The 20,304-nt window shown below is 41.9% G+C and overlaps 1 protein-coding gene across 1 annotated transcript in view; it reads right to left on the reverse strand.

The window, feature by feature from the left end:
* FAM149A (family with sequence similarity 149 member A) overlaps positions 1-20,304 on the reverse strand; it is a 40,228-nt gene that overhangs the window by 12,063 nt on the left and 7,861 nt on the right. Inside the window, exons 2-8 of the mRNA XM_090258084.1 lie at positions 7,904-8,014; positions 7,464-7,602; positions 4,916-5,058; positions 2,685-2,810; positions 1,832-2,002; positions 1,059-1,249; positions 86-240 (exon numbers count right to left, since the gene is read on the reverse strand). Coding sequence (XP_090114210.1) covers positions 86-240; positions 1,059-1,249; positions 1,832-2,002; positions 2,685-2,810; positions 4,916-5,058; positions 7,464-7,602; positions 7,904-8,014 — 1,036 coding nt within the window. The remainder of the gene's footprint in view (positions 1-85; positions 241-1,058; positions 1,250-1,831; positions 2,003-2,684; positions 2,811-4,915; positions 5,059-7,463; positions 7,603-7,903; positions 8,015-20,304) is intronic.

The raw sequence follows: 20,304 nt of genomic DNA on the forward strand, positions 1-20,304 counted from the left end.
ATTTAATAGAAGGGCACAGTCCTTGACAATGGAAGCCAAAGATATAAAAGCTGAAGGAAAGAGAGACGGGTGGAAAAGCACTTACCTGAGGTGGATTAAGGTGAGAAGCCAGGGAGAAGCTTCGAGTCTCTGAACTTCTGGATGGAGGAACACTGGATAAATCAGTGGTGATACGGGGAACGGGGACACGTGGAGATGTAGTCTCAGCGACTGTCACCTTTTCTTTCTGTTTCTTTCTTCCTGTGTCAACAGAAAATACAATATTATTAAGAAACATGTTATCTAACCTAGGTGCTTAAAATTTACTGCTCAAAGAAAATATTTATTCTTGAGTCACCAGAAGTCTGCAATGGTCACTGAACCTTGCTATAGGCAGCAGAGAGGCCACCAAGCAATTGGTTGATGTGATACTTTTCCACATGCACATAATGAAATGCCTATCATTTCAGAATTAGGCAGAAAAATAGAGATTATATACTGACACAAGGAAGACTCTTTCTATTTTATGATACCCTAACTAATCCCTTTGGTTGGAAAAAGAATAATATGTAAATTAGCATGACTATACCCTATTGTACAAAGTGATTCTGTAATACCAGTCCGCCACTAACATGGCTGTGATTTGCTTCTGCTCAATTTCAAGTAGTTTAGAAAGCATTTTATGAGGTTAAATGAAGTGATTATTAAAGTATCCATGTTTACGTGTTACTTTACAAATAATGTCAAAAATAATTAAAAACCAATATTCCATTATTAGAGGTTAGTTATGTAAGGCTTTTTGTTGTTGTTGTTGCTTTTTTACCATCATACATTTTTTAAATGTGACCTCTAGCCTCTTTCTTGTGTATTTCTGTGGGTTTTTTTCCAGAGTCCACATATGTTATTTTTACAACTCAAAAAGAGTGATGTCCTTTTTGAAGTGATTAAAGAGCACTTGTGAATGAAGGCAGAACACCCACCTTTCTCTCACCTCCATCATGTGCTAGGTGTGGCCAGGCTGAGAAATGGGTTTTTTTTTTTTGTGCTGCATTAGGCCAAGCACTACTACAAATAAGTACCTGTGAGTGTAATTTCCCAGTTTTTTCTAATCAGCTTTTCCAGTATTTCTACCATGTTTGTCCAGACGTGATCGAACACCTCTGCAGCCACGGCATCTTTGATGCAGTCATGCGGGGACACGGGAGGAAGTCCATGTTTACGCCATGTCCTGTGACGATGAGCTGGTTTTTGCCGAAGGCACTCGTCATCACTAAGGACAGAACCCATTCTAATTACCGAGAGAATCGATGATTGAAGGTAAATAACATTACCTATCTATCTAACATACATGCCTAGACACATTTTGTATGTATACTGTATATGACATTCTTTTTTAAACAATACGGTGTTAATTTTAATGTACCAATTTTCGATCACAAGGTAAATTTTTATTATATAATACTTGTAGCTCTTGTTTAAGAACCAAATATGCATTTAGTGGAGAGACTGGACCATCCCCTTTGCCCTTCTGGGCAGCCAGGTATAAGGTACCCAGGGCTCTTGGGCACCAGGTCCACTGGGAGCCTGTCCACGCTGCCCGGCACCCTAAACACAATTCCTGTTTTCTTTCTGTGACATATTGTCAGAAAGAAAGGGAAGCCCTCCTCTAGCAGCACCGTTTCCTGCTAGGAACGTAAAACCTTTTGAGAGCACATTACTGTCCAAACAATGGAAAATCTTTTGGATGAGTGAAATATACACAAAACGGTAAATGAGCATGTCATCTAAATAAATACCAAATAAATCAGTATTATTAAACTAGTAAGTTCATGTCAAATAAAATTTTAGTTACTCCTCTTTTCTGTCGAAAGCGAAATATTCTTCAATCTTTCCTTCCACATCATAGACCTCTTCTTGCAGGGATGAACATGCCACTAGGTCAGCCACCCCTGCGCAGTCGGGACCTGGCACGGCCGGGGCTGCAAGTGCTGCTGGGAGTAGTTGAGAGCCGGAGATGCACAATCTATGGGAAAAGCAGATTCCCCGTGACAGTGTGAAGAATGTCAAGAATAGAATGTCTGTGTGGCTATGGGAGGGCTTTACGTGATTCATAAAGCACAGAGTCGCACATCTGAAGATCACTAACTATTACATTTAAGTCATATCCTTAAAAGCAACATTTTTAACACAGGCATTGTTAAACATTGTAAGGGCTTCTGAAAGCCTACATTATTCTATGGATTTGTATCCTCTTTGCTGTAATGTAAGGATATCATGGCACCATCCCAAATACATGTGCCAGGCATAGAGGGGTTTATCGAAATCTGTTGTGAGCAAAAGAAAACAGATGGGGCTTTGTTTCTTCTGCTGCTACTGCTTTGGGGCTTAGGATCCATCAGTTTTGATTTTGCACCTAGCTCTTTGGAACAAAACTTGAAAAGTTAACTCCCTTGATATCCGTACTAGAGACACATACACACACACACACACACACACACACACAGACACACACACACATACAAGCCATCATCATCATCACCAATTTAGAATCAGCAGCAACTTTTGAAAATAATGCTCTGAACCCGCCCTTCATTGAAATCAAAACTTCCAAAGCGGTGGAGCCAGGGCTCGTGGCTGAGATAGACGTGAAAAAGTGTAACAATGCAATTCAACATACTTTTTGAAAGCAGCAGGTAGGAACTTACTGCTGGATGTTGCCGTTGCCTTCATGGGCCTCCGAGAAGGATTCGTGGACTCCAGCACGAGGCTCGCTGCCCTGGAAGTGGCGAACCCCTTCATCAGTTGGCAGGATGATCTGTCTTCCTACTACTCTGCAAGGTTTAGGAGGGGAAAAAGAAAACTATGTGCTAGTATTTTTCATTGGAAAAGGAAGACAGGTTTTGCAATTTTAAAAGTCAAATGAAATATTATTTTGAAGGGCCGTGTATGAGGCAATAAGGCACACACTGGTACATAAGAACTGTGGCATGACAGAAAAGCCACAGGCTTTAAGGGAGAGGCCAGACTGCTCCTGACGCTGACACAGAGACTGGAGGCCAAATTCTCTGGTTCTCTAAGCCACTGACTTCATTTGTTTGTGCATGCACGCAAAAATACTAACAGTCACCCTGGGGGACCCATGAGTGGCTTGGAGATCATATCTATCAGGTCCTTACACTTAGGGCAATGATTTTCAACCTTTCCCATCCCATGGCACAACCTAAAGGAAAGCAGGTCAGTGCCCCTGACGAAATAGTCAGATGATGCATGTTTTAAAGCTTCTTGAGGGGGAAGAGGTCAGTGCCCCTGACTGCATGTTTTAAAAATTCTTGTGGCAACACCTGACTGTTTAGTCAGGGGCACTGACCTCTTTTCCCTTAGACTGTCAAATAAAAAAAAAAGACAACAGCCAATACAACAATAGCCATCTGTTGAGAATGATTCAAAATTATACTTATTTATTTGTCAGATTGGCAAAAAAAGATAGTATAGTTTTTGATGTGCTGTAGATTTTAGTAATTTGTTTCTGTGTGCCATGAGATGAAAAAGGCTGAAAATTGCTGCTCTGGGGCAATGCCAGGCACACAGAAGTTCTCTATAAATGTTAACTAATATCTACATAATGAACAAAAATGTATAAATACATAGACTTGGCTAATGTTCCCAACAATCTTCCCTTTTTCCACCCTCCTGCCTTCCTTTTTTATCTTAGTTATGTGTGTTAACGGTGACAGGAAGCAGGTCGGAGCTCCTGATGTTTCAGTAGGTTCACCAGGCCTAGAAATGTAAGTACCCACAACTAATATCGGGTGAACACATTATACTTTTTAAGCCAGGAGGTTTATGAAGGGCTGGAAAGAAAAGATAAAAACCCATTTAGTCAAGATTTTTTTAAAAGGTACCTAGTTGAAGTCACCAGAAGACCTGCTGACATTTGTATGTCAGTATAAATGAGTATTTTCATTTATCTGACCATATATATAATATAGAGAAATTTTGGATATCCTGTATGGATTTTCCCCTAAGTATTTGGATCAATAATTGAAGAAAGAGAAGTTTCCCTTTATATCCATTCTATATTCTTCATCTTTTATATAAAAAACAACAACAAATGATCCTTCCTACGTAAGGAATCTTGGTGCAATGGTCAGGTTCATCTGTCCAATCCGTCAGCAAATAATTACTCTGTCCCTCCCCCACCTCTTAGGCATAAGACCTGTGTTCTGGGCATTCTGATCTAATTTTATCAAGTCTCAATAAGTCTGCTGTCCCCCCAGTAACTGCTGACACCAGTAAAGGCCTGTGTCCTTCAGCGATATCTTGGTCTGCTGGCAAGAATTTAGTAACTTCTCTGTTGTAGTAAACTTCTCTGTTCTCAGAGCCAACTCCCCCAAAGCCATCCGCAGAAAGGCCCTTCAACTCCCTGTCCCCTTATCCCCTTTAAAGACCCCTGCCCCACTATGGTTCAGGGCTGAGACCAAAGAGCTGACATCTTCCTGCCTTCCTGGTCTCAGCCCACCTCTGCAACTGGCCAAATAAACCTTTTTAAATGCACAGCCTGTCCTCCTGGGGTTTCTCCTCTACTCTCGCCGGACCGACCACCACCCCGACCCTGTGCCCTGCTCTCCGCACTGAGGACACACGCACGTCACTCACATACTAGTGAACGTGAAGGTAAAGGGTGACTTCTGCCAGTCTCACATTGGTCATGCATGTAATGCCTTTCAGAGGACGAGCTAAACGAGCTTCTCACAAATTAAAATGCACTCGAGTATTGGGTTGTCTCAGTAGCCGATGACGCCATTTCAAAGGATGCGATTTCTCTGTAGAGGGCATGTGTTTTGGGTACATGTTTAGCCAAAATGTGCTCATTGTGCTAAGCAAGTCGGGAGGGGGCAAAACCCACTCTGGTGAATGACTGTGAACACCTCCCTACCTCAGGTGGACGGATCGTCTGGCCCACTCAGCGCATTCAGCCACGAGGTTCTGGGTCTGAGGGCTCGCTTTCCCTTCAAACAATATTTCCTCGACTTCCCAGAATAACTGCTGCACTTTCTGCGCACTGGTTTTGTCAAAGTCCTAAAAGAGAAACGCACATTTAGTTATAAGACTAGAAGTTGTCGAAATATCAGCCTCATAATCAATGATGCTTACATATCGAAAGCACCCGTTACATAGCAGAGACTACGACATGATTAAGAAAAGTGGACTTCGTGGTCAGACACATCAGGGCTGCCATTTTTACTCTTCTGATAAATTACATTCCACTCTGAGCCTCAGTTTCTTTAACTGGTTAGTAGAGATCATTTCCACCACGTGAGTATTAAGACCTATTCAATTTTACGTAGATATACGGATAGGTATATATATTGACTCTGATATAGATACTTAGACATACATACACTTCTCTATCAATACACAAATATGTATATATACACACACAGATATATGTCCCTCGTATAGTTGGGTGCGATGCATCTACGCACATCTGCAAAATGCAAACTACTTTTTAAAATCTGATTATACCACTGAAAAGGAAAATTGCTTTTCTAGAAGGGCCATTCACCTTCTTGTAATCAATGAAAAAGAAAACATCCCGAGGCGTGGTTCTCAGGGTGAGGCCAGACTACTGATTTTTCCTGCCTGACCGAAAGAGGCTCTCGAACAGTGGGTGCAGCGACATGAGAACACCTTCCGGCCTTTCTGCACATTGTCCATGGCTGGGAGGCCACAGCCCTGCCGCGCTCAGAGCCAACGAGGGGGACGGAAACATTGCTGCGACTGGGAGAGCCAACACTGAACCGGAGCCTCCAGGGTAAAACCCTGGCTGTCTTTTCTTCCAAGGATGTGGGACCCTGAGATCCAGTCCACAACTCAGAGCAACAAAGTGCGTATTCGGTCTGACCTGCCTGACCCACAGGGTATGCTCAGGTTGATTTTCACAGAACGCTGTTTAGTATTTTCTGTGTTACCGCTTCCCTCCAGTTGATAATAAACTAGATTCCCAGGGGGCAGGGGAGTTGAGTTCTCTTTTAAAATGCAAATAAGGAGAAAAATCAATAATTATATATGCCTTTTAGGAGGGGACTGGGTGGCTGGGGCCTGGAAGAGGGCTTACTTTCAATGTTCTCTCTTTTGCATTTGATTGTTTTTGAAAATATTAACTTATCAAAAAGAAAAGTGTTTAAAAGCAACTGTAAGCCCTGGCTGCTGTGACTCAGTGGATTGAGCATCGGCCTGCGAGCCAAGTGTCGCTGGTTCGATTCCCAGTCAGGGCACATGACTAGGTTGCACGTCAGCTCCCCAGTTGGGGGCGCGAGTGAGAGGCAACCACACAGTGATGTTTCTCTCCCTCTCTTTCTCCTTCCCCTGCTCTCTAAAAATAAATAAACAAACAAACAAATACATAATTTTTTAAAAAATTAAAAAATAAAAATAAATAAAAGCAACTGTAGGTTCTGGGGTAATGAAAATTCTATAAATGAAAGTTATACGAATTTCTCTGGATAATGACATAAAAATAATGTCCTCAAGGAATCTCCGAACGTGGACAGTGTGAAGCAAGGATTCTCAGCCTTCTTCCCTCCTGTGTCCCCGTGAGCAGAGCGTGAGTGGGGGCAGCAGGGAGCGGGTGTGAGGCGGGGGCTGTTCATCGGCAGGGAGAGCCGCATCTTATCGGGAGAAGCCCTGAGCGCCCCAGAGCGGACTGGCTTCCCGCGCCCCTCCCACGCTTTGGTCATCACCGCTGTAAGATCGTAGGAGGAAGAGGAGCTGGTGGAGAACTGCTTTTAAAGAGAACAAAGGAAAAAGGAACACAGAGGGGCAGACAGGACTTAGGACGTCCTAGGTGCCCTAGCGGAGGCTCTCCCCAGCCAGAGGGCTTCCCCAGAGGACGGGTCCCGGGATTCTCAGGGGCACTTTGGGGACGGAAGGGTCAGGAGACCTACCGTTCTATTGGCAGAGTGCCCAGCAGAGCCTGGGCTGTGGACTAAAATCTTGCCTGGCTACGAGTCTCCTTCCCGAAAAGAATGAAAATAGGGTTAAAGTTAATAGTTTCCACAAGAGTTAGAAGGACTTAGAAATGTTCTAATCGTGGTGATATTTTAGTTTTTACTTCTCCCCAGTTTTTCTCTTATTCGAGTTCCTGTTGTCAGGGTCTGTCCTGGATTTCCAGCCTTAGATCTCACTCAAGAAATCATATGTAGTAACACTGAGGGGAGGGAGAACTAGGAAAAGCAGAGTTATCAACAGCTAAGACTCTGAGTTATGAGCGTATGAGCGATTTTTAAGTTTCCTTATATTTTCTGTATCTTTAAGTTTTTACGTGTTACAGGTAAATACTCTTATATGTATGGCTATGTATGTATGTGTGTGATAGGTCATGCTTTTAAAACTGGTAAAAAAGGTTTTTTTAAAAGAACAGAAACAAAATTCTTCATTAAACATTGTAATCATGTGATTATCCAAAGTACTCAGAGACATACGTCATCTCTCCAAGAGGAAATGGAGCTCCTTTCGGAAGACAAGCCGGTGGTCGGACTCTGCGTCCCAGACCCAGACCAAGGGCTGTGGGCGTCCGTGGGCGTGAGGCTCCCATCAGAGGAAAAGGATGATGTGGACCCACTGCGGGAACAAGTATAGGTAATATAAACACCAGTTCCTGGGAAGAGGCTAGTCTGGAAAGTGGCTGCCTGTCCCGAAGACACTTCCTCTTTCTTTCTTCAAATATATGTGCTCATTTCACAGCACACTGCATTTTAAAATACTTATGCAATATAATATTTCACTAACTTTAGTTTCCTCTGTAAATAAATCTGCTTTTATACTTTCAGAAATTCGTGGCCAATCGCCAACTTTGTTCCCCATATTCATACGGGCGTGTTCTGCTCTTGCAATCTGAAGCATTTCACAGATTAATTCTTACCGGGTATATTTATCAATGGCTTTCTGCACGTTTCTTGTAAAATGTGTCGGTAAAGGATCTTTCCTTTTCACAGAAAAATTGTGTTTTCCAGATCCTCCTGACAGTCCTCTTCTGAAAAATAAAATAAAATAAAATAGTAAACATACCTCTAATGTAATAACATAATTTTATCCATTGGGCTTTTAAAATGTCCTTTTGTATAAAGTTGCTCCTTCCCTCCTGCCGTGTTCCCCTAAAATCACACGTGTGCATGCACACACCACATATCCTCGAGAAGCTGAGGCCCGGGAACTTACTATTTTTATTTTCTTAGAATGAAGGTTGCTGTGAACCTACATGCAACTTAATTTAAACTGGATCAAAACCCACAACGTTTTGTGGCTTAGCCAGACTGGTAAAAGTTTCCCCAAACTGTGGACAGATACAGCCCCACTCCAACACATGACTTCACAAGTAAATATGAGCTGGATTTCAGGTTCCACCTGGCCCTTGAACAGGTGTCCTTGTGCATACAAAAGCCACCCAGCATTCTAGGGAAAAAAAATCAATAATTCCACGTAATTCCAAATACATCAGATATCCTTGAATCACTAAACACATAAATTGGAAAATGAAACAAAAGAACTCTCTAAATCTTGAATAAGGTATTAAGTCTGGCTGGTGTCGCAGTTAGTGTTAATCATTAACTTTCAATGAACTTCTTAAAATGTTTACTGCACTCAAGTCAAAATACCTTCCTAGCGTTTAACAGTAAACGACTTCCATTTTTATAGACCTGTTCTCTCAAACAAATAAGTTATATTTTATACTAATTTAAGGCATAAGTAATTCAGGGGGAAAAGTCAACTTTCACTACTTCGAACAGGGACATCACTCTAGCATTTATGAAAATAAAAGTTTGCTTTCGCTTTCTATTACAATAGAACCTAATTTTTAACATTAGTATTTCTGAATGTAAATGGAGTTTTCAGAAATATTCATATATGAACAAATTCTGCCCTTAGTTATTTACTTAGAGGTACTCCTCAACAAAGGGAACTTCAAAAACAAATCAATCACTATAAACAGAGGTTAGCAAGAACCTCTGCCTTCCAAACATGTCTTGTACGAAAGAGAACAGCATTACATGACTGAAGTGCAGCCAAGCGGTTCTGAGGATGAAGGTGCTAAAGGATGGGTACCAGAGAAAAGAATACAGGACAAGCTTTCACGCCAACGGACTGCGTTACCTTGAGTCCTCATCAATTGCTTTAAAGCCATCAATTATTTACCATTTACACGTGCCACAGTAACTCTTCAGATAAACACAAAAGTAGGTGAGACATAAGAGAGGCAATCCATTAAAATGATATCAAACAGAACTGCTTTGGACATTAAGAAATATATACTGGTGTTATGAGTGAATTGGCTATGCTTGAAAAATAACTTTAAACCTCAGGGTGGTGAATCCAATAAAACATTGTTCCTTTATAATATCTCTGTAATAATAATGATGGATGTGAGTTTTGCTCTGCCACTCACAGGGCTGCGTGCTTTGAGCGAGTGATTTCTCCTCTCCTGGACTCAGGATCTATTACACCTGTAAAACAGGGACAATATTGTGGCCTGTCTTGTACAGTTGTTGTGAGACTTAAATTAGATAAAGTGTGTGAAGTGCCGACCCAATCAGTGCTAGATATTATGTTCTGGAAACATCAGTTTGTCTTTCTCACTGCTATTATTGTTAGCAAATGCTACCCTATGAAAACTAGGCTCTGGTTGACTTGGCCCTCCCACGCTGCCCTGACTTAACTCAAGAACATCCTAGAAGTAACCTCGGCTCTCCGGACCTAGGAAGAAGTCATCTCAGGTGTCACAGCCGCTCCTCTGAGCGAGTGAGCAACTTCACTTAGGAAGGCCGGGTGATGTCCACACGAGAGGTTTCATGAATGGATGCAGGAAACAGGCCAGACAGATTCCAGCTTGGCAGGCGGGGAAGAGGGGGAAGCACATGGCACAAACACAGGACCCGACAGAGTTCAACCACTTCCCTTCCCGAATCAGGACTTACCCAATCACGATCAGCCCCAGGCCTGCGCCTGGGTCCCCAGGGCCGGGCTCCACGTCTCCAGGCCTGCGCGCCCCGGGGCGCAGATGCACCGCGCGGGCACCCTGCTGGCGGCGGGCGGCCGCGCGCCCCCGCGGCCCCGGGGCCCCGGCTCCACGCCCGCCCAGTGCTGCGCCCCTGGCCCAGCTAAAGCCGCGTGGGCCGCCGAGTCGCGCCCGGGAACCGCGAGCCTCTAGCGCGGCCCATGGGTGAGGCTGCTCGCCGGGCGCGCTGGGCCGCTTCCCCCTCCAGATCCTGGGGCCCCGCAGGGGCCAGATTCCTGTTCGGCCAGGCGACGCCTCCGTCCCCTCCGCGCCCGCCCTTCCCTCCTCCTCCCCTGGTCCCGGCGCTCTCCGTGGAGGTCGGGCTGGGCCCGGCGGCGGGTCCGCAGCGCCCCGTCTTCCACAGCCTTGCCGGGCGGGCTCCCAGCCCCCACCCACCCCCCACTCTCCCAGGAAAAGCACGCGGTTCTCCCTTCCTGCTGCCAGAGGCCAGATTTCATAGTCCAGTGACCTGAGCTTTCCCCAAAGGCCCCCACCCCACCGCCCTCTCCGGGACCTCCAGTGAGCATGGGTCTGGCCTGCCCACCCTTCCCCGGGGCTGTCAGGGTGGGAGGGTCTATCCAGACAGGTGTTTGCTGTTCTTAATTCTTTTAAATAGAATTTCCGAGACTTGGTGCATGTAAGATGCTATTCTGATTACCAGGGACTCCAGGTCTAATTACGCACCAAAGATTTGTTTCCTTTCATATATCCTCTCTCCACCTTAAAATAGGTGCTTTATCCCACGCAGTGCGACAACTTGTCCACACACTAGGGAACATGCGTGTGTTTCGGTTTAGTAATAGGTGCCTGTTTCAATCTTGGAGTCATGCAATTACACCAGGACCACAGTCACTGGGCTCTGGGTTGTGAGACAGCAGAATGAGCAGGCCACCGTTTTCCTGACTCAGAGAAAGAGCAGTGAGCTGCTGAGGTGAAGCACGCTTCTACAGCCGAGTGTCCAAGGGTGGATATCACCTCTGGCGCGATTCGTAATAATTACAACTGATCAGGTGGATGCTGGTTCACTTTCCAGCCTGCCCGCCATAGCCAGTCTCCTTGGAGGTCTGAGTCCTTCTCAGTCTGAACAGCTACAAAGAAATGCACCCAATGTCCCTGCTCAGTATCCTGCACTTACAGAGGTAAACCTGCGTGTTCCACTGAGTAGGGAAAAATCCTGTTTCTTTATTTTGAAGCCGTTTTAATGAACAACCCTAAGGTGAGAAGAAACCACACCAACAGCATCCATTTCTTGAACTAAGGGTACTAGGATCCTCACCATGTTTATAAACAACCAGTAAGCAATTATAAATTCTAAAATTAATAAGATTTTAATGCCTGATACACACATATGTGTCTACATGTAGGGTGTTCATGTATATCTATCAGGAAAATTGATGGTATCTGAAGTAAACACATATCTGCTAATACTATTTATATGTAAAGAGATATGTGATAAACAAAGAAAAAAAAGAACATCATGATCCAAACGTATGGTAACTGCTTTATACATCCGTGATTTTTTTGTTTTGTTCACTTGTTTAACACCCATACCTGGTGTATACTATTACCCAGTTTTACTGATAAAAATACTGAAGGCAGAGACCTCAAGTAACATGTTCAAGGTCATTCAACTGGGGTGTGGCTTGTGTGTGTGTGTGTGTGTGTGTGTACATGTGCGTGTGTATGTCCCAGGTATCCATTACTGCATAATAAACCACCCCAAATGTAGTGGGTTAAAACAAAGGCCATACTGTTATGCTCCCCACCCACAGAATTCAGGAAGACTTGGCTGGGTGATCCTTCTGCTCCTTGTGGCTTTGACTAGGATTACTCGATGGTATTCAACTGGACACTGGGCTGGTCTGGAAGGTCCTTAAGGCTTCACCCACCACCTACCTAACACTTTGAGGGTTGGGGGGTGGCTGGAAGGCTGGACGCAGCTGGGCCCTTCTCCCACATACTCTCAAGACCTCCCCAAATCATCTCTCCAGCAGGGTCATCATAATTTCTACATAGAAGCTCGGGGCTCCAAGGAACCAAAGCAGAAGCTGTCAACTCTATTAAAGGCAGTGTCACTTCCATTGTACTGCGTTATCAAACAGTCACAGATTCCAAGAGGTGGAAAATAGAACCCAGCTCTCAACAGGAAGACTGTGAAAGAATTTGTGGACATCTTTATTTTGCCATAATCCACCTGAAATTTCTTCATCTCAATCATGTCCTGGTGAGAATACAGAGGCTCTTCCTTGGGGCATTTCCTCCTGATCTGAAGACCTCTGAAGCAAAGGGATGAGCCAGCAGCCTCCCGCAAGGCAAAAAAACAATGAGACTGAGACCAGATACCGCGATGGACACTCGGGGACACAGCAGTCACCGGTCCATGACTATCTGAACTCCAAACAGGCGCAAGTTGCCTTGGTTAAGACCCACTTCTGCTCTTTGGCTTCTTCTGGGCCCTTAACTCTGCCTTCTGGGCTCTTGCCTCTACCCTCTGAGTCACCCTCACGGGTATGAAGTGGTCCAGGTTTGCAGCTGAGGATGCTGTCAACCTGCTGCCTTCCAGTGAAGGGCTGCAGGGAAGAACGAAAGTCTGGGTCCCTCTGCTCCAAGCTGGTAGTGCATCCACCACTCTGCCAACATCAGTCTCTTCGACACATCTTGGGATTTTCTTGGAATTTTCTCAGAGTTTACTCCATCAGTCGTAAGCCATGCTGATCTTTTTTTCAGAAATATATTTTATTTCATCTAATGTTTCTCCAGTATTATCATTTCAACATGTAATCGATATAAAAAATTATTGAGATATTTTAACTTACTGCAGATTTTAGACTTACCAAGTCCACAATCATGTAAACTAATTCCTTAAAATAAATGTATCGTTATCTGTTTTTCTATCTATAAATATACCTCTCTATATAAATCTATAAATAGGGATAAAGATGTTGATGTAGAGTGTAGATATAGATTTAGATTTAGATATATCCTATTGGTTCTAGTTCTCTGGAGAACCCTGACTAATACACTGGAATAAAATGATAAAATTAATAATAAAAAAAGCTATTCTTATGTAAATTTAAAACTTTTTTAAAATAAAAAATCAATTTAAAAATGCATTAAACTCCTCTACACTTTTAAATATATTTTATAAGTTAGTAACTACTTCCCAAGGAAACCAATAAAACAATTTCACATTTTATTATTTTAATGTGACTAGTATACTAATATTAGAGAAGTTCACAGCTTATATAAATTTATTTTAAAATATAGAATTAATATATTATTTAACATAAAAATGAAAATATATTGCCTTGGTGGTAAAATTTATAAGGATGTTATTGTTAAATGATTACAAGAAATATTAATAGTTATATCTCATGAATAATAACAGAAATTTGTGTTACGTGAAGTTTTTTCTGAGAACAGCTTATGTAAAACAAAACACAACTACAGACTTGTCTCCTTTTGGATTAACACATTTTAATGCATTACTGCTAGAAAGCCACTAGATGTTACTCTTTCCCATCTTTTGCCACTCTAAAAACTATGCCAGGTGGATTTTAATGTATGGGGTTTTTTTGAAAATTTTAGGATTTAGTGAACGTTCACTCCAGGGCAGATGCAGAACCCTGTTTAGATCAGAAATCACTTTCGCAGCGAGCAGTATCCAGTATGCAGAGCCAACAGAAGGTGTCCTGGTGCTAACATGCACCTCGAATGGGAGCTTTCACTCAGGCAGGCAAATAGGGTCCTGGCCTACAAACCTTACTCTTAAACCTCCCAACCTGAATGGTGGCTACTTTTTTTGTACATAAAAGCAATATTGAGTAAATTACCAAGGGTAAACAGTTTTACCTAGACCTGAACAGTCTGACTTTAAAAGCTGACCCTTTTTAAGATTCATCTCAGATTGGATTTGCAGATTTCTGTTAAAGTTCCTGTTTCCTAAGATGTTCCATGGACATTGTTATAGAGAGAGCAAATATGTTCTGTAACAATATTCACAATCATTTCTTTAATACTTGCCACATCCCAGGCTGTTTTAAATGCTTGACATATGCGTTAGTGCCTTTAAGCTTCACAACAATTCTTTGAAGGGGACACTGTTAGTACCATTCTGCAGATTCATAAACTGAGGCACAAATAAGTTGATGGTGTAGCAGAGGCACATTCTAGCTTAGGTCGTTAGTGATGAAGCTAACACCACACTTCTTTGCCAGGCATCCCCCTTGAAAGCCCCCTGTGAATAACACCGAGAAGCTAAAAGTTCACTATATTTAGCAAAGAATAAAAAATAGTTTTAAAATTTAAAGGAATGCTGTATCTCAAAAGAGATCACAGAAGGAAAAATTATTAGAGCTATCATCCTACGTAATCTTCAAAATGAGTGCAGAAATCTATCAAGGACAATAATTATTAGGTGCGATCAGAGTAAGTTGCCAGCAGTACACCATTTTGAACCAGAGAACCAGAATTTCATGTTTCAATGTTATACATTAGAGAAATGGGTTCAGTAACATTCATTAACAGCCCATATTTTTTCTTACTTGTAAGCATTGACTGTATGATACAGTGAAAGAAAGAACAGGCCAAAAACTGGCTTTGAATATTTGTTTATTTCTTTATTTTAATTGTTGACACTATTGCAGAGATCCCGTCATCCCTGCCCCCATCTCTTTACCCTTCTCCACCCATTCCCCCCTTCCCTCTGGCCATCACCACCCTGTTGTCTGTGTCTATGAGTTACACATCTATGTCCTTTGGTTAATCTCTTCACCTTCTTTCATAAAGCGTCCCCCACTGCCCTCTGACAGCTGTCAGTCTGTTCCATGTGTCGGTGCCTCTGTCTCTATTTCGTTCATCAGTGTATTGCGTTCATTCCATTCCACATATAAATGAGATCGTATGGTATTTGTCTTTCTCTCACCGGTTTGTTTCACTTAACATAGTAACAGCCAACTTCATCCACGCTGTCGCAGAGGGTAAGATTTCCTTCTTTTCTATGGCCACCTAGTAACTGAAATGTAAATGTACCACAGCTTTCTTACCACTCATCTACTAATGGGCACGTGAACCCTTTCCAGATCTTGGCTATTGTAAAGAATGCTGTTATGAATATAGGAGTGCATATATTCTTCCTGATTGGTGTTTCAGGATTCTCAGCATATATTCCTAGCAGTGGGATCAATGGTTCAAAAGACAGATCCATTTTTAATTTTGAGGAAACTCCGTCCTGTTCTTATAGAGAATTCGTCAGGCTTTCAAAGTGGAAATATCCCCCTAAATGTATTTTTTAAAGAGTTCAAGTTCCCAAACTGCAACATCAATATAGTCAAATTCCCCCCAAAGAAGTTTTTTATAAATATTTGATTTCAATTATTCTTTTAATTAGTATAGTATAAAATGAAGACTTTGTAATAATTGCTAGGTCACTATTATAAGTTTCAGTTTCATACTCTGGGTTAAAAAGTTTACTAGGTCTCCCCTTAAAAAAGCTACAGCAGCTTGGTTTTTCTTTGCATCCACATTTATATTCAACATTTATATTTATACCCAACATTTCTGTATTCTTCCATTTAAACTGTCTGTGGTAAACAATACAAAGTCGTTGCTTACAGCTTTTGTTCGGAGGGGATTAAATTTGCTTCTACGGGAGACTGGGCTGGGGAATACAATCCCTAATCCAATCCAGAATTGAGAAGATTTAACTCTGGGGTTCAGTCCCTGATAAACGTCTTGTTCCATCTCACCTAACTCCTGGGTGGTTTCTGTTTATTGTCTAGCTTTTCCAGTTACACTCAGGTGCTGGCTGGTCTCAAGCTACTCAGTCTGCCGTTGGTGGAAATAGAACTGAGGAAAGTTTTGTAGTGAAGTGCTGCCCAATGTGTGATATAAATCACCATTCACCTCCCAAGAAAATTTCTAGTAAAATACACACGCATCCCCCATGCTTTCAATGCAAGAATAAGTCACTGATGCTTTCTTGGGAAAAGAAGGTTGCATTCTGTCTCATGGTCAGCCTGAGACAAAAACAGGTTTCCAACCGGGACAAATACATGGATTAGAAGTGTATGTGGAATACATATGTGTGCACACGCAAGATGCCCAACTCAAAATGTGTTATAATTTTAGCTAATTAGTTACGACCGTCGTCGTCGTCGGCAGCCGTCCGTCTCGAGAGACGATGGTGTAGCTTCTTAAGAGTCTATCTGCACCGCCGAGAATGGCTGTGCAGTCCGACTCGGGAGTGACACGGTATCTGTCTCCTCCCGTGTAGAATCGACATCTTGCGATGACGCTGGAGTGTCCTCTCCAGTGGAGCTGAAGCTACAGAGCCTGGGCAGGGTGATATGGAGGGTCTGCTGTTGCCCATGCAGACCACAAATTGTAAAAATAGAACTTATGTTGAGCAAGTTGAGCTCCTGTCACTGCTTTGCATAAAAAGGAGGTTTCATAACAAAAGCAAAGGGATTGTCCCTTACATATTTGCTCTCGCATAATTCTTTGACATCTCATTGTAAGGAATTGAAGTTCATGATTAATTTAAAAATTGTCACTTTAATGAATCTTTAAACAAATATCTCATTAGACTTTCTTAGATCATCAAAATCATATCACTTATGTTAGAGATCAACAAGCAAGAAAGATACAAATTGTTAAATATTATGTGAAAGAAATATTTGGGTGAACATAAAAATAAGGGCCTGGGAGGGATTACAGTTGTCAATAGTTAATTATAAGGCATCTCTAGAAGAGAAGTGAAACATCTCCTTAAGTGAAATGTCTAATTAAGAAAATACTGATGTGTAGGTATATTCTTTCCCTTTGCAAGAGCCATATCTAATTTCTTCTGTGTCACTTTTTTCTAGTAAGACATGTTTACTCATCATTGCCTTACTAGAATGAATAAAATATTTGATTTGCTATTAAATATACACGAAATAATTTATAATATGCATATATAACAAACTAGGGTTGGCAAAACTAATGCTTTATTTTAAAGAAGCCATATGCTAAAAGTCATCTGTTATCTGTCCTTCAAAATTGATAAAATGGAGCTTTAAAGTTGGTCTTATCAGGATTAATAGGAATAATACTTGGAGGAAGTTACTTTTAGGTTACTTATTACCATGATTTTTAGTTTTCAAAATTTATTTTTATAGGAAAGAGTATAATTTCTTAGAGTAGGTTTGTTACAGGAAAAATACCACTGACTGCCTTAGAAGTAGATTTTAATTTTCATTACCATCTTAAACAATTTGTTTAAAAAAGAAAAACACTTAGTTACACATATTGGGGATGATGTACATTGACTGCCTGGATTTGATTCTTACATTTTCCACATATTGGCCATGTGAAATTAGACACATTATTTCCTTTCTGAGCCTCAACTTTTTCATCTGTGGGATGCAAACAGCATCCTTACCTTGTATGTTTGTGTTTGGGGCCTCATGATAATGTCTTCAGATGCACGCAGCCTGGGAATTGGTACCAATGGAAGTACCGGTCTTATTTCAAATGTGAAGGACCTAAGATTTGTGCAATAATACATATTCTAGCAGTGCTCTAGAATTGTGAAACACAATTACAAAAATGTTAAATCTAGTAAGTAGAACAAAAGTCTGACTGAGGTAGGCCTTTTCTTGAAACTGTATTATCTGCTTCTTTAAGATATACCTCCTATACTAAAGTTAAAGTTCCCTAGGAATTTTTTATGCATTAACTTGGCAATGAGCGTACTGATTTTTAGGGGGAAGGGCTCATTTTATTCAATGTAGACCCTTATTTCAAATGGATTATAAAGAGTCCTGCATGTACATGAATGGTTCCTAGTACTTCACTGTTTAATGTTAGGAATTGGCATTAAATGTTCTTTTTAAAATAAATCCTTAATTTAATTGTCTATACATTTAGTGACATTTTCTGAAATAATATTATTAGTATTAAAAGTCTGATGTAAATTGTGAGCTTCTAAGGTGGGGTTCGGCCTTGTCCTTGTTACTAACATTATCATAAATTTAAGATGACAATGGCCCTAAGAAGACTATATGTGTATATATGCATTGGAGGGGGACATTTTATTTTGTTCAGCTTAGCCATAATATTCTGTTAATTAAATGACAGTAGGAAAAGTCTTACTTGACTTTTTTTCTTGTCATTGCCAAAGACCATCAACTTTTTTTACCAAGTTCACAACTGGATATTTAATCATATCAAAAGTTTTATTTAATTTCTCTGCTTTCTTAAATATGGTGTCTACCTCTCAAAAATAAAGAGGCAACTTCGAAATTTATCAATACATATTTCACGAATAGCACATAGCATTTAATGAATTATGTTCTATTTAACATATGTCTGTATTATATTGATACCTAGTATTCCTAGGACCATAAGATCCTTAGATAATTTTTTGCTACAAAGCAAAATGGCTGCCTTTGGAGTGTAAGATCATTCATATCCAGAGAGATTTGGCCGTTGTTCAATGAGACAAATATCTACACTGCCCTGGTGAAGGAAAAAGAGTTCTCCCTGCATGTGAATGGTGCGTGGTCGTCTATTTTTAAATGCTAACTGACACTTCCCCTGGGTTTTCATCGTCTTTTGTCCCTTCCCACATTGAGCAACCCCAGGCTTCCCCTTCATTTTTTTTTTAAGCCTAAACTTACAAGATCAGTATGAATTTTTAATAAGAAAAAGATTTAGGAGGTAACAGGTATATCAGAGGTGCTCTTCCCAGCTTCAGAAGGGAACCACGTTCCCTGGAATGGGAGATGAGGACTCAGAACTTCTGTCTCTAAGAAAGAAAATCTCAGAGACGCTAGGGAATGGGATGTGTGACTTGAAGGGCCACTGCAGGCCAAAATAGTCCATCAGGGACACTGTGCCCTATGGGATGGCACCCAGCCAGGAGGTCCCTTGATTTGCCCCATCGCGCAGTGGTGGGCCTCCTGCAGGAAGGAACATCTTCTGCACCGGGCAGTTTCTAGCATGTCCTCTATGACCCTGTAACTCACAGGCACAGATCTCAGACCTCGGGTGAGCTGGAGTCCGAGGTGGAGGCCGAGCTAACATGGGAGGGTCGTGCGTTCTGACCCTTCAGGAGAGCGTGGGTAAGATGAGGGGATCCCCGAGGGCAACAGAAGGCCATGTGATGTGAATTGGCTATCTCCTGGAAGTTCTGCGGTGGACGAGGCTGTTATGATAGTAGGAGGCTGACCCCGGCGCTCCCGTGAGAACCACAGAAGTAAGGGAGCCAGACCCCTGACTTGTAGGGCCTGTGGATAGTGCATGAGACCAGGGCTATAAAGAACGAGGGCGAGATGAGGTTATGGACATTTCAGGGGATCCAGTCCAGCAAGGACAGAGGTTATCAGAGAACACGTGAGCTCCTTCCCCACCTGTGAAGGTCCTGGTCCCAGGTCGATGCTGAAGTCTAAGATAAAGTTATCTCCAACTAACGGAGTTTTTGTTTCTACAGCTGTGGCAGAAGCTGATCTTCACTCTCCCCAATGTTTGGCCAAGCGCTGTGATCCTGACCATTCCAGTATGATTATTTTATAAGCTTCATTCCCAGTACCTACCATCTCTCTTTGTTCACGCTCTCTTATGCATTAATAGAACCCTTCTAAAGCTCAGTCCTCTTCATGCCACTTCTCTGACTTAAAACAGTTAGTGGCTTTTCCAGGGTTTACTAAACAAGACACTGGTACACAAGGCTCTCCCCAGTTTTCTCTTAATCCCTTGTCAAGCACCCTGCCCCTAAATAATCAAATTCCTTGTATGGCATGTAGTGTTGTACCTCCACACTCTGTTCACACAGTTGTAGCCTCCTGGAATGTGCTCTCAAACCAAAGTACTTACTTGACCCCAACTGACACATTCTTTATGACTCATGACCTACCTCCCATCTTTCCCTAATCTCTGACTTCTCCTCTCTTAACTATGTACTCATAGCAATTTGTCTGAAGCTCTCCAGGCTCATTCCTCTCATTTTCCCTCTTCTTTGATGATAAGATCCATTTCTGACTCTTTAGATTATTCAAAAAGCCCAGCTCCCTCTGGGTTTCAGAGGGAATAGATATTTTATACATACAGGTTAATAATTAATGGTTGGAGTATAATATACATATCTTTCTAGAGGTTCTAGCAGTACACTGTACTCTGCACAAAGAATGTTGATTGTGACTTCTGGCCAAGATGGAGGTGTAGACAGACACACTGCATCTCCCTCCACAACTGAGAAGGAATACAACTACCTCAAAACTAGAAACAAC

Source organism: Furipterus horrens, unplaced genomic scaffold (genome assembly GCF_987537825.1).
Source record: "Furipterus horrens unplaced genomic scaffold, mFurHor1.1.pri manual_scaffold_12, whole genome shotgun sequence".
In the NCBI taxonomy this organism is placed as follows: Eukaryota; Metazoa; Chordata; class Mammalia; order Chiroptera; family Furipteridae; genus Furipterus; species Furipterus horrens.